At 39.4% G+C, this 14897-nt stretch overlaps 1 protein-coding gene across 3 annotated transcripts in view; it reads left to right on the top strand.

Moving 5' to 3' along the window:
* The first annotated feature begins 286 nt into the window (after positions 1–286).
* RGS6 (regulator of G protein signaling 6) overlaps positions 287–14897 on the top strand; it is a 222338-nt gene continuing 207727 nt past the window's right edge. The window contains exons 1-2 of one of the 3 annotated variants that reach the window (XM_039334125.1): positions 287–1591; positions 14409–14509. In XM_039334125.1, the coding sequence (XP_039190059.1) occupies positions 14435–14509 (75 nt within the window). In that variant the 5' untranslated portion in view covers positions 287–1591; positions 14409–14434. Of the gene's footprint in view, positions 1592–1659; positions 1760–14408; positions 14510–14897 lie in introns of those variants that run through there. The other 2 variants (XM_039334140.1, XM_039334134.1) reach the window with 2 other exon arrangements.

Raw genomic sequence — 14897 nt, 5'->3', positions numbered from 1 at the left:
CTGGCTTTCAGATTATGAAGAATTTCTTTAGCAAAGGTGACTGTCAACCCTTCAATCCAGCCTGCTCCTGATACCAGGGAAGCAATCTGCAGCTTCACCTGCAGGATTTCTTCAAGGAAATTTTTGTCTTCTGCAAATACTTTCAAGTAGAAGACGTTAAGTCAGGGGTCTTCAAACTTGGCCCTTTTATGACTTGTGGACTTCAACTCCCAGAATTCCTCAGCCAGCGTGCCTGGCTGAGGAATTCTGGAGTTGAAGTCCACAAGTCATAAAAGGGCCAAGTTTGAAGACCCCTGCATTAAATGGTCCGCAAGCAAGGAAAGCCCCCACAATGTTTCCAATGGCAAGATTCTTAGCACACAGCACAATCAAAAGCAATTCCACTCTTTCCCCTTAACAGATTTGCTTAATCACAAAAAAGCCACATCTGGCTTTATTCAGATCAGTGGATTGATAGATCGTGGCTTACAGAGCCAGTTTGGTCTAGTGGTTAAGGCACCAGGCTAGAAACCAGGAGACTGGAAGTGCTAGTTCTACCTTAGGCATGAAATCAGCTAGGTGACTTTGGGCCACTCACTCACTCACTCACTCTCTCAGCCCAATAGACTTGTTAAGGGCAAAATAGGAGGATTAAATATTGAACTTTTCACATTGATAAGTAACTCTTGCTCGCTCTGATGGAAGTTCAAAGGCTGCCACCTTTTCACTTTCCCCGACTTCACCATCCCCAAGCATCTTAGACTACGTTTCCTGTAACCCCCGGCCCACAAGTTGTCAGGCCTGTATGTAGCACAGTCATTGGCGAGAGCTTCAGCCTCCTCCCGGCCATTTGCAGAATGCAAGACCATCGGCTTCTTCCATACAGGCAGCTGCGGAAATCTAAATTACCCAAGGAAGCGGTTAGGAGGAATCGCTGGTTAGGCTGCTCCATATAAGGCCAAGGCACTCGCCCGCCGAGCCTCTCGCCCCGTCTGTCACCAGGTGGGAGAAAAAAAAACAACAAACCCACAAAACCACACACAGACCCATAGAGACAGAGACAAAAACGTCGCAATCCTCCTCGCGGCCTGTAGAGGGAGCTGCTGCCACTGCAGTCAACTGCTTCGCCCAGGAGAAACCTCGGACTTGGAACCTTCGCTTCGCTTTCGGTGTCCGCCTCTCAGTCCGCCCAAAACCCCGAGCGGTTTTCTCACGGCTAGCCGAAGCGACGGAGAGTATGTGCAAGGGCTGGAGCGAATGGGGAGAGGCGGCGGGCAGCGGAAAGCCGCGGCGGGAGTGACCGCGGAGCACGTCCTTCTGGGTTTCTCCAGTCCTTCAGGGTCCACCTTCGGCGAGGGAGCCCCCCGCCGCAGCCCTGACTTACCTTGTTTGTCCGCCGGTAGGCGCGTCCAAGCAGACCGACTGTGTCTTGAAGAGGCGGGGGGAGCGAAAGAGAGCCCCGCAGAAGCCGCGAGGAGGCTCTTTGCATTCCGCCCGCTTTCTCCGCGCTTGTCCCTCACCCCCACCGGCTATGCGCCAGGCTGGGCTCTGCCGCCCAGCCGAAATCTGAAAAGCAGAAGGGGACGCATCGACGAGCCTCTCGGTTGCTAAGGTAATCGCAGTTGCCCTGCAACGGCATGCCTCGATGTTCTTCTTTCTCTCCCCCCCCCCACCCCTTTTCCGGCTTTCTTCTCCCTTTCTAGAGACCCGACGAGACGGGTCCGGCCTGTCTCGTGAAGCCCGCTGACGTTTCCGGGGGTGCAAATTCCTTTCGGAAAAGGTGGGGAAGGAGAAGTCGCTCCCCCCCCCCAAAAAAAGGGTGGTCCGCCGCGGGCCCCTGCGCCGCCTTCCCGTTCTGCCCTATTCGTAGGAAATCCTGTTTTTCCTAAGGAGGGGAGGCAAAAGTGCCTGCCTGGCTTCGCGCGCTCGGCTGAGGGGGCGGCAGCAGCCCTGCCTGCCGGGCGGGCTGGCGGGCGGGCGGCGGAGTGTGTGTGTGTGTGTGGGGGGAGGCTGCAGGCGAAACGGAGGAGAGAGTTTTTTCCCGCGCACGCCAGGCTGCCTGCCGGCCCGGGTCTGCTATAGAGAAACGCCTTTGGGGCTAGCCGGGGGCTGCGAGGCAAGGGGGCGGCGAGCTCCGTAGGACAATCGCTAAGCAACCAGTCGGGCAAAGGCGAGAGCAACGTTGCCGGGTTGTGATCCTCCCTCTTTGCCGCGCCAGTCGTCTGGCTGATAAAGAGTTGGGTTAGTCAAAGTTGGCGGTCGGTGGTTGTTCGAATAGAGACTGTTACTGCGGGGTTAGTCCCCACGACTCTTAATCGGGGCTTTTGAAAGCGTGGTAGGCAGTTCAAGAACCAGGTCACTTTTGTATAGATTCGGAGAACTGGCTTGATTTTTCAACTTGTTTCGCAGCCAGAAGGGGAATAAAACGAAAAGGCAATTGGGAACTGGCTCACTTGCATATTGGGATCTTCTGTAGCCCAGTGTGAGAACAGGGCTGGGTCAATCATCAGCGTTTTAGGCAACCGATTGCTTGATGTGGCCAGGAAACAAAAGGAAATAGATGCAAGCTACCCATCTCTCTTACTTAAACTCTACTAAGAAACACACTTTGAACTATGTCCTTCTAAAACCAACGGAACACTTCTGCTAGAATATTTCACTGTAATAATGTTTTCACAAGTATCTTCTAAGCAGGTCTTGGCAAGGAATGTATTAGGTTGTGTGGAGTTTCAACAAGCCGTCAAAAAAAGGGGGAAAATGTCTGCATAAAAATAGGATCCACATTTGCTTAAATGCAAGCAACAAGGCTGGGGATTAAGTTGACTCTTATTTCGCTGTACAATATGTGCTTATAAAGAAGCACCTGAGTTGGAAAAGAAGCTTGAATAAATAGGCTTTTGTTTGTTTCCTTGTGTGCATCTACAACTAGACACGAGGAAAGTGTGCTTTCTTGTAATAATGTATCATTAGCTTATGAGAGCTTCTGTGAGTCCATAAAAGCAGGTTCAGAGCAATTTCAGATACTTCAGGTCTCTGAACTGTGGGAGGTACTAGTGTTAAAACAGTAGGAACTGGGATTGGAAAGGGAATAACAAATAGTTTAAATTGTTGCTTTAGAGTGGCAGTTGAATAGGTTCCCTGTTGGAACTTTGTTACAGCACTTCTGAGATGCTCGGTTTTGATAATAGCTACATTGATTCTTCCTAAACTCATTTATTCAGAAGAAGCCTCTGTAACTTATCAAGGTGACACCAAGCTCTGACTATGATTGATAGGTGGAGTTGTTTTTCCTTCCTGAATAAAGTGCAAAAAGGGGAAGGGTTGCTACAGGTTTATTGATGAGCCACAAATACCTGGTTGTTGTAGACCAGGGGTGTCATGTGACGTGTTGCCATGTATTGTGACCTTTTTTCCATTGCTTGCAATGGGGTGGGCGTGGTTTTGCCATGATGCATCCAGCCTGTGGCCCGGCAGTTTGACACCCCTGTTGTGGACCATCTTCAGTCTGGAGAACGCCATCTGAAGTTAAGCAAGGGTAACTGAAATCTCTGCTTCCAATATATTTAACACATAAGTGTTCTTTGGATTGCAGCTTCAGTGTCTTCTTTGCATTTTTTCATCTTCACTCTAGAAGGAACAAAATCAATGACCTAGCTTGCCAGGTTTTGCTTGTTTTTGTTTTGATATGTATTGTTTGTATGGTTGTTTTTAATTTTATTTTACCACCCAGAGTCATTGTGAGTTGGGCAACTATATTGGTTGAAAAAAACAAATAAATATGCAAACATACTTAATGCCAAGGAGTTACAACTTTCTTTCTGTTGAGTTTCTTTCAGACTGCTGAGAACTGGAGAAATGATTGATCTAATTTATAGGGAATTGATGGGTGAGATGGAGCAGAATAGTTGAGGAGAATAGTCTCTGCTTCTTAATAGCCTTGTTTCAAAAACTGGGAAATACTGGTTTCAGTGTATAAGAGATTGGGGAGAACTGAAATTGAAAGAGCTCAGCTGGGAGAACCCTCGGAGTCTGAAAACCCCTCCTCATTGTTTCTATTCACCTGCTCCCCTTTACCTGTTGAACTCAGTAGGTCAGCATAATATTTGAAATGACACTGAAATCACCACCACCACCACCCAGCAATTTCTACAGAATGTTCAGTTAAATTTTTGAATTAAATGGTATTTTCACTCCAATCAACTTTTCTTTTTTCTTTTTTCTTTTAATCTTTTCCCCTTGCTTTTCTTCCATATTAAAAAAAACAGTGAGTGTGCAATAGTAATATGAACACAGAAAAAGAGAACCATTTGAGAGTCTTCTTCAGGACTCTGAACGGCAAGGACTACCACAGATCCACTTCTCTTTAGTCTCTTATGGAACAACCCACTAAATGTTGGATCTCCTGAACGCTTTGGATGGATAAGACATTTATTTATTTATTTATTTATTTATTTAGGCTTTGATGTGGAAAGCTTTTTATATAAGTGCAAGCAGTTTCATGCTGGGTACCTCTGGTTTGATTTGTTTTTTATGTAGTGTGGTAGACTGATTTTTCCAACCAAGCTTCTTGATGGAGTAAGATGATACATTATTCTAATTCAATGGGTATATTAAAGTTAACTCTTGACCCACTGTATAAAATAAAATCACCAACCCAAGATGCACATGCACAGCAAGGCGTATAGGTGCCCAATACTACTCCATAGAGACACCCTACAAACATTTAATTCTGATTTATTTAGCCTGTGGCAAAAATGTTGACAAGCACACCACAATTACATTCTCAGTGAACAGATATGAAACCATTTGACTCTGAATAATATTTGAAACAAATAGTACTGTTTGTTTTATTTAGATCTAGGCTTTCTTCTAGAAGCTCAAGACAGAATTTCCCCTTCAGTTTCATCTTCACAACACTCCTGTGAGACAGACTCGGTTAAGAAATTGTTTGAAGTATAGTATTTATTTACTAAAATTATATCCCATCTCTCTCAGTCTGTAAAGCAACTCTATAGTAGTCCAAAAGTAGTAGAGTTCCATGAGTAGATGGGGAATTGAATCAGGGTCTATCTAATCATTACAAGCCCAGAATGCAATGGGGGAACTGTCACTTCAGACAGAAAACCAGGAAGAATAAGTAAGAATTGGAGCATAATTGTCTTGATTAGAGAGGACCAAGCAGGGGCTCATGGATATTATCGGACTACAGTTCTCCTCATCTTCACAAGTGGTGAGTGTTCAATAATACCTAGATGGTTACATCTTGCCCATCCTTGATTGAAATATTTTGTACTTCACAGCTCTCCAAGTCAGGCATAAATGCTTGGAAACCTGGTCAATATTGAAATAAAGCTTCTAACAATTCACACTTTTTAAACATTGCCTGTTCCTAAGAGGTGCAAATTGCAACAGGACAGTCATACTTTGGTACTCGATTGCTTTGAAACTCATCGTATTTGGTACTCGACGCATTTTGACAAGAAAACTTTGTCTCGCTAGTCATCGTTTGTTTGATACTTGATACAAAGCTAGGACTTGTTGATATCAGTTGCCTTGTGACTTCCAGCCGAAACAAAGGATGACGCGTTAGTCATGGGGTAGCTCTTTCCCTGTGCACATCCCCTTGCAGTCTTGTCTTAGCTTCTGTGGTCATTTTGTGTATTTTTGCCCCTTTTTTCCCCTTATCAGTACAGGTAAAATGAAGTTTTTATTTTATTTAATCTAAGGATTTATTAATTTTTAGGCTTATTTCTCATGTAAAGTAATGATATACAACCCTACCTTTTTATGTATTGCCTTTAAAATGTGCATTGTCTTTGGTTTGGGAACACATTACATTTATTTACATTATTCCTTATGGGAGAAATTTGTTTAGTTATTATTGTTTTTGGTACATGTTGCGTTCCCCCCCACTCTAAGTCAGTTAACCATGAGTACCGAGGTATCACTCTATGTGGAAAACATTATCATAACATCCGATGTCTTACTCCTGTGTTTCTTTTAGAAGCACTGATATGGGTGAGCAGCTGGAATGTTGGAACTGCAGTTTCTTTCAATCTAGTATTTCTTTTTAAACTTAGGTGAGGTTTAGATATTTATCAATTTGCCACAAAGTTGCCTTTAGATAATACTGTCCAAAGCAAGTCTAAAATTTTGGGTGCAGATTCCTTTATTTCAGAAAAAAACTTGAAAAAATGTTACTTTATTTGGAATGCAGGTCTTCAAAACAGCTTTCTTTCATTTGCTATGTGTTCCAAAATATTGCACAACACACCTATATCATTTAAGCCTTGTATATGAAGGCATTTGGGTTTTCAAAGTGACCCAGTATGGTTGGATTTTGAAATAAGGCTGAGAAGAGAATGAGGAGGATGGCTAGGTGAATTTCTGAGAGCAGGTGAGGGGTGGTCTGTTAAAAAGGCAGCCAGGAGAGTCTTGCCTCTTTAAGAAATAGGTGCTATGAATGTTATGTCTGGTTATAAAATTCTCATTTATTAGAATCAAATTGATGAAAGTCTCCTTTACTCTTTAATCCTCAGGAAATTTTCATTGCCCCACTTTTTTGAGCAGGTAGAATCATTAATGAAAAAAGCTCTGGGCTGCAACCTTCCATCATTTTTTTAATGTCTTAAGAGGCTACGTCAATATGTTTGAGGCTGCCTCTTTCCTTTGCAGCATACCAATTTCTCACAATATTTTTAGGAATAAACAAAAAAAAAACCCTCCACACAAATGAGGCTGCTTATTTCTGGATTAAGAATAGAGATTCCCAGGTTCATGATATTCAGTGTGTGATGTTGGATTAATAAGCTAAACTACCACAGAGGATTTCTCTGAGGATAAAATGACAACAAGGACGACAGGATAGAGCAGTATATGCTGCCTTAAACTCCTTGGGGAAAAGGCAGGAGAATGTAAACAAGTTGCTCTGCCTGGATCTGAGAAAGGGCTTTTCCACAACCCTAGAGATTAGTTAGCTTCAAACCTTCTTGTGTTTGGTATCTAGTGCTGGTACTAAAGAATCAGATATTGGATAACTAGTGGTAGCAAAAAAGGAGAAGTGTAATAGCTGGGTTGATTGTTTTGTGGAAACCTTTGGCCAGAGCTCTCTGGCATGTGGACAGCTACTTTCTCAGTAACATTTCAAAACAGGAAAATGCAGGCTACATTTCAGCTCAGATTCACCAGATTCATCTAGAAGCTAACTTAGGGGAGGAAAAAGGGGCCTGACAATCAGGTCAACTGCTTTAAAATAATTAAATGCTGGTTCGGCCGTGTCTCAGGAAGATAAGTTCAGATTTTGATGTTTGCATTGTAAAGCTGTAGTTTTATATAGGCTGTTTGCCTCTGATATTGCTAAAACCTCCAGAGTTCTACCAATAATTTTATCTCCTGTCAATGAGTTCTTGTCTCTAGATTCTACCTGGACATGCATAGCAAAATCATGTTGATGTTTCTTGTCTCTCCCAACAACCAAGAATAGCAAGTCTAAATATGGGTAAATATCTGGTGTGGTTGGACTACAAAAAGAACACATTCTCTTTCTCTTTGATGATACCAGTTTTATAAATACATGAAAGGAGAGGAGATGGAGATATTTTTTTATCCGTATTAATATTAGCTGTTTTAAGATTAATGAAAATGATAGGAAATGTTTTCAAGTGAAGGTGATTTTGCTCCTTGATACTGAATAGCTTCAGGTTAGCTACTTTGATGCGATGGCAAAACATTTCACAAGTGTCTTTTGCTTTCTGTGCATAGAAAAAAAATACAAGGATCAATAAAATTGTTGATATATATGCTGCTGTGTCATGAATGTTGACCAAGTTCTTTGTATAGTGTCACTTTATTATGGTTAAGACTTTAAAAATGATAGGTCATTTAACTGACATATCTCTAATGAACATATTAAATGAAAGCATTACATGAAAAAGCACTGACTTTATATTTGAAAATATTTTGCATTTCAACTTTGAGATTCTTTACATATTTCAAATATTAACCTGCTCTCCATGGATTTGGATCTGATTTTAATTTCGTGGAACACTGCCCCACCACATCCCAATTTTTATATATCAGGTCCAGATTGGGTTGATTTCAGGTTTCAAATGGTTTGTTTGTTTATTCATGTCAGAAGCATCACAATCAAAATAAGGCATACTATAACAGCCTGATTAGTATGCTTTATTTCAAATGGTGAAGATGGGTGAAAAGGCTATCACAATTTACCGACAGCATATCTCTGAATCACTCCACTTTCTGAAACAGAAGTGATTCCTCAAGGGAAGATGATTTCACATAAGAAATAAGCAACTGCAATTTTATTAGGCTGCAAACTGATACTGAAAACCTGGATAGAGTACAGGAAAGCTAATATTCTCAGTCCTGTTTTCTCACAAATGTCAGAATCACAACCTCAGCCAATCTTCAAGTCCTATTTTGAAATGACAAGTTGTCATGTCAAATAAAATCTGTAGCCAGGCTCGGGAGTTAGGTATGTTCCTTTCCAACTGAATATTTTATTTTATTTGGTTAAGAATAAGCATTCTAGCAGTTGGTTTTGTAACTGATGATCAAGCTTAGTTTTGGGAAACAACTTTGCCTGATTGCAGCAATCTACAACCTCTGATTACAGTACATGTATATGTTAGATAATTTTGAAGCACACAGATAATAGTGAATACACAAAAGCTAGGCATTTCTCTTGTTACCCAATGCTCTATGTCAACATCACCTAAGCAACAGTATTTGAAATCATAAATAGAAGATTAAGGAATAAGATGACAATTAAACCATAGGTTTAATGCAGAATTGGCTAGTGATGAAGAAATATAGTGACATAGCAATTCTTATAAAAGAGGGAGGTTTTTTGTTTGTTAAGAACTCAACTACTTAATTTAAATTTAGTTATTTGTTAGATCTCACAAAGTTCTAGCATAAAATTAAAATAATCAGAAAATTAAAATACATATTACTTTGGATAAGTGGCATTAAAAAGTATTGGAAATAAAATGGGCTGAAAAATTAACACACTAACAAAGAAGCCATTCATGAAGTAGTGTTTTACTTATGTTTGGTCTCCAGTCTTAGATACAGTATATTAATAAAATAATTCCTAATGGAGTAAATGAAAATGACCATTTGGACACAGGTATTAAAGATGGACATTTCACCTGTTTCCTAAAGTTTAGAAGTTAGTGTTATATGCTCACAAATTAGGTTATATTTGCTCTTGTATAATTTTGGGGGTTTTGCTTTCCTATTTATTTGGAGGTCTTTTTATTAGTCTTTAATTTTTTAGCATTCTATTTTAAAAATTCAGGAAACTCTAGGTAAGGGCAGAGAAAGATTTCAATCGAAGCCCTAAAGAGTTTACCTTAGGCAGTACTAAGGTAGATAGATGGACCGATGCTCCGACTTGGAAATAAAACATGGGAAGACAGAATACCTGCAGAAAAAACAAGTAAGTGAAATCAATCCCATAAAGTCCCATTGGACTCAATTATACATCCCAGTTTATACCACCTGACCAGCCATTCTTTCTGAAATATATCCCTTATAAATAATTGTCATTTCCCTCTTGTTGTTCAGAGATGACTTAAAATGTTATTCAGACAAATTGGAATAGTCATTCCCCAAGATGACTATAACTTTTCTGTTAGAATCTTTGGTAGTTAGACCTTCATGAAATCAGTCTGAAGCATTCTAATCTCTCCAGTTTAGGTTCTCCAGGTGAGTTGTGTAGAACTATAAATCCAGTAATCCTAAAATGTATTGATTAATTCATTTGAGATCACTAATGATAAAAAAGATTTCGCTGTTGTTGATTTTAGTTTTTAGAGCTGATGAGAATTAAAAGTAGAGTGTGCCATTTCAAATTGGGCCATTGAGATATATCTTGAATTGTTGATAATATCCTTTAGGGTAATATTTTTTTAGTGCCCAAATCATGGTATTCATCCATGGAATAAACTTGGAGTAAGTTTCTGGCCACAAGAAAATTTCCAACAAGATGTAGTTCAGTGATGAGAAAAACATGGTCCTACATTTATGGATGGAAAAATCAGATGCACAGGTACAGGATAAGCAGTACCTAGCACAAGTTTGTGAGATGGATCTAGGAGTTCAGGTGGATACTACTTAAATATGAGTCAGCAATGTGCTGCAGCTGCCAAAACAGCCAGCATAGTCCTAGGCTGCATCAACAGAGGGATAACATCAGGTACATGGGAAGTGATCGTACCATTCTATACTGCACTGGTAAGGCCACATTTGGAATACTACATCCAGTTCTGGACACCATGATACAAGAAGACCTCTAATGTCCCTTCCAGCTCTGATTCTAGGATACCTACCATGGCAGGTAAAGAAGATTTCTCCATAAAATATTGCTTGTAATAGTGGTCCTTTGAATGTGAAGGTGAAGTTTGCAGATGTGAAAGATTAGAGCAGTCCTTCCCGATCTGTTGGGCACAATGTGTATATTCATTTATTCAATGGTATGGTCAGTGGCTATGCAACATTGGTGAGTAATATCCAGTTAACACAGCAACAAATATCCAACAAAAATTAAAACATATATGTTTGGAATAGCACGTATACAGTATGTAGGGCTGACTTAACTTATTGGCCTATACCCAGGAGGAAAACCAAGTCTTCAGTTCCTTATGAAAAACTAGCAGAGTTGAAGTCATCTGGATCTTAGGACATATGCTCTTCTACATAACCAGCACAGTTTTCCTCATTCTCCAGGCTTGTTAGGTGAAGAAGGCAAGAATTGTGATCCAAACATACAGAAATAGTAGCTTGAGGAAAGCAATATTTGAAGCAGCTTTTACCCATCGCCTGTATTGTTTTATAATGGGTTGTGGTAATTCCAGTCTGCTTCAGGAAACAAAATGGTAGAGAAATTTGAACTGGAATAATTATTTATTTGTTTTGCTTATTTATAAAACTTCTTTTATTTGAATAGGTCTAAAAATCTTCATATTAATTTATGCAATAAACAGAAAGGATCCACATAGAATATTAATAACAGAAATGGAGCTTTAGTCCCAGTTTCCAAGACTTTTTGCTTAAGTAGAAAATACGTTTGGGATGAAAATATTTTATCAAATTGTCCCAGCTCTCATGTCAATTTAGCATGTGTTTTAAGCATATTCCAAGCCACTCTATTTTTTTCACCTTAGTCCATATGTCTATGAATGGAAGCATATTTTACCTGATAAACTATATATCATAATAAATGCAATCCACTTGTGTTGTATATCAGATCTGCATCTTTCTGCATAATTCCATCCAGTTCTTAATGCAATTTTTTAATGAGTTGGGGCAGTTGAATTTGAAGAAAAGTTTATATTTTCATTTGCAAGCTCATTTTTATGTCCTGTTTTTAACTAAAGTGCTTCATAGGGTTGTACTGAGGTCCAGATTTGAAGGACATAATGAGATTTGGAGAATGTCTGGGTGTACATATAGTGCTGGTTGTTAATTCCTTAAGACAAATGCATATTTTTTTACAGAAGCCTAGATGAGGACAAACTTGCTTTAACCTCTTTCCAACAGTACATGTGTGGCCAATGTCCACTTTAAATCTCTTTTTGCCTTTTGAATCTAAATCACTGCCCAGTGGATAGTTTTCTGGGTGATAAAAATAACCAAGTACAATTCTATGTCTACTCAAAATCAAGTCTTACTGAATTCATTAATGAGATATACTAAGCTATGAGAAAGTCCCATTGAACACAGTGGAACTGTCTCATACATATTCATGTATAAGATTGCATGAGAAAATACTCTGATTTATTTAAACATCCTTCAGGCATAAAATAAGAGATATCATTTTTTGCATCTTCTAGCTAAATGATGAAACAATTCTTGGTTATGGACTGATTTTTTTCCTAAGGTTTTGCTTTTTAGCAAAAATAATAAACGTTCCCTTTTACCTTTCTTCTTTCTCTAATTAGGCATGCATGCAGTCATGACAGAGTTGAATACATCTTGTATTTTGATATTCTGGAATAGAAGTAATTTCTTGGTTTTATATTGCATGGGAATTAACATCTATTGTTAAATATTTAATTGAGCATTTTTGTTTTGTGCTTCTTCTCTATATAATTCAAAGAGGACCTATTTCTGCCTAAGCACTAGTTTAATGGAAAAGGCTCACTGGGAGCATGGGTAGTATAGTCACTTTTGCAAGATTTTTCTTGGAAAGAAAAACCTGCTTTCCATCTTTTTCAGCAGAGGCCAAAATATTCAAGCATTTTATACTGTCACTATGATATTTGACTAAGTCTGGAGTGGAGAACATGGCCCTTTTATGACTTTTGGACTTGACTCCCAGAATTTCTGAGCTAGCCATCCTAGCTCAGGAATTCTGGGAGTTGAAGTCCACAAGTCATAAAGGGGTCATGATTCCCCATCAAGGCATGTGGCAGTGTTTCCCAGTCTTTTTCCTTGCTTAGCTTAAACCATTTTTGGAGTTCTGCAAACAGTCTCATTTTTTGCCCTTTACGAAGGCTGGAGTGAAAACTCCAACTTCCCACACTGTGTAGGTGCTTGGAAATAGCAATAATTGCACCACGGCCTCAGGATATTCATTTTGAATTATTAACAGTAAAGACTCCAAATGGTTCTTTTCTTTCTTTCTTTCTTTTTTTTTTGCACTGACTGCTTGACCTAAGCTCTGCAAAACCATTAATGGGTTCATATGTTGTTATCCAAAGATAAACCATTTTTACCCAATTTGGGGTAATTCTGGGAAGCACTGTCTGGGAAGCAGTGTCACATAGCAACCTCTACAATGCTTCCTTCTGAAATGTTTTTTCCCCCCCATTTTATTGGCTGACTGCATGATACCATGAAATAATTGTGAGTTCAGTGTGTAAAAGATGAAGTATAGATTCACTGTTAAGATATTAGAGCTCTTATTGATTGGAGTAATAGAGGCTACATTTCTTCATTACTCAGTAGCATACTGTCCTATATGCTTGATTGCAACTGAGATAGTATCTTCCGCCAAATTATCCAGAATACACATGAAAGGTATCAGGTTTTAATTTTTTGGATCGCTTTTAAAAGATTGGTGTCTCATTGATTATGAAGGCAGATAATTTTAATTTTCCATCAGTATTTCTATATTTTGTTTATTTTATTTATCATGCATGAATATAATCACCTGGCATATTTAAATATTTTTACTGTTGCACTCATCGCTATTAGTGATGCAATCTGGGAGAAAAATTCTTTTTGGTGTCTCATTGTTTCATTGCATTAATTTAATATAGTTTAATGCTCCTACTTTCATGTCCTCTTTCTGGAAAAACATCTATTTTCTGAAGGAAAATCATTTTTTGATTCTGCTTGTCACTGTCTGGGTGACCTCTTGGACTTAGCGATACTTTTTCTGAACTGTGGTATAAAATTGACAAATCAGTCATAAAACTGGAGCTGGTGACATGGCATCTTCTCCCTTGATGTCATGTCACCATCCTCCCACCTCTGTGTTTCCTGGCAGACTAGAGAGGGGAACGTCCAACCAAAATGGTTAAGTATTCGTGAGGTACAAGAAAGCAGCAGGTTGCATATAAGGAAAAGAGAAGTTCTTGGGTTCTTTCCCAAACTGGTTTCTAGAGAGCTTCCTCTTATCATTATAATCAGCTCCTTCTGCTTTGATTGTATCATGGAGAATAAAATAAATACTAACAAAAGAGGGCTCAGGTTAAGTGTTTTCCCCTTCCAAGAAGTTGACAAGTCATGAGCCCACTTCTTTGCCATTCCTGCACTTTCTGTTCTTTCTATTGCTTTGATTTACTGTTGACCATGGATACAAAGATGTGGTGAGGCTTTGACTACTTCCATAGCCTTTGCTGTTGACCAAATCAGCTTGCTTTCTCTGCCATTATGAGTGTTTGCTCACTTGCAGAGCAATAGAGTATCCTAGAATATCCACACAAGTTGCCATTGAGTAAATCTCTCTCTTTTTTTTTTTTTTTTGCTTCTTCCACCAAGTTATCCACCGATCTTCACAGAGATCTGGTAGTATCCACAATAGCAGAATTCTTATGAAAAATCCCAGGGAACCCAGTGTGGATGTGGACTTGATTTTGTTGTCATTAAAAGATGACCTGGAGTTTTAAAAAAGCAAAAGAAAAAAAATCTATACTGTAATGGAGTACACAAACTTATTATTGCTTGGGCATCATATAACAAAATGATTACAGCTGGATTGCCAGTCAGAGCAAAATCAAATCCTTTCAGGCATCATATAATAGAATATGTTGACAGAGCATATTTATTTCAGGAATAAGGCAGGTGAGTACATTTTATTTAGAACAGCCTGCTATATCTGTATATTTGGTTTTGGGATGCATTCTATAGCCTATTTTTTTACAATATACTATTGCATACTATTCTTGCCTTTGCAGCCTGTTTGGGAAGAGGTGTGTTCATCATGGCCCAAGGATCCAGTGAGATGGATACTGCTGAGCAAGAGGACAGTTCTCCAAATATGATTGTTTACCGTAAGGTAAGAAACTCAAGCACCATTCATAACTTCTGTGCTAGCTTCCAAATTAGATGATTAAGGAACCATTAACATTAAAAAACCTGTAAATTAATACATGTAGTATTATGACAACAATTGGGCCTGGGATTGCTGTTGCAAAGTGTTGCAATCATAAAATACAATGTCATGTGACTGCATTGATTAGTAACAGAAGTCGAGGTAGCCCCAGTTGTCATAACTCTGAAACACATATGTCATTAAGCAGAAAGTGGAGGATGACCCATGTATGGAGCACAAGGAAGGGGAGGTGAGGAAAGTCCTGTGAGGCCTGTGCATGAGTTAGGGGTGTGTGTCATAGTGAGGCACAAGCGCAGGAAGGCTGGGGAAGGAGGATGCTGGTGGGTGTGTG

This window comes from Crotalus tigris, unplaced genomic scaffold, assembly GCF_016545835.1.
Source record: "Crotalus tigris isolate CLP2741 ecotype Arizona unplaced genomic scaffold, ASM1654583v1 scf7180000017545.3456711, whole genome shotgun sequence".
NCBI lineage: Eukaryota > Metazoa > Chordata > Lepidosauria > Squamata > Viperidae > Crotalus > Crotalus tigris.
This window is presented reverse-complemented; position numbering and strand designations above follow the sequence as displayed.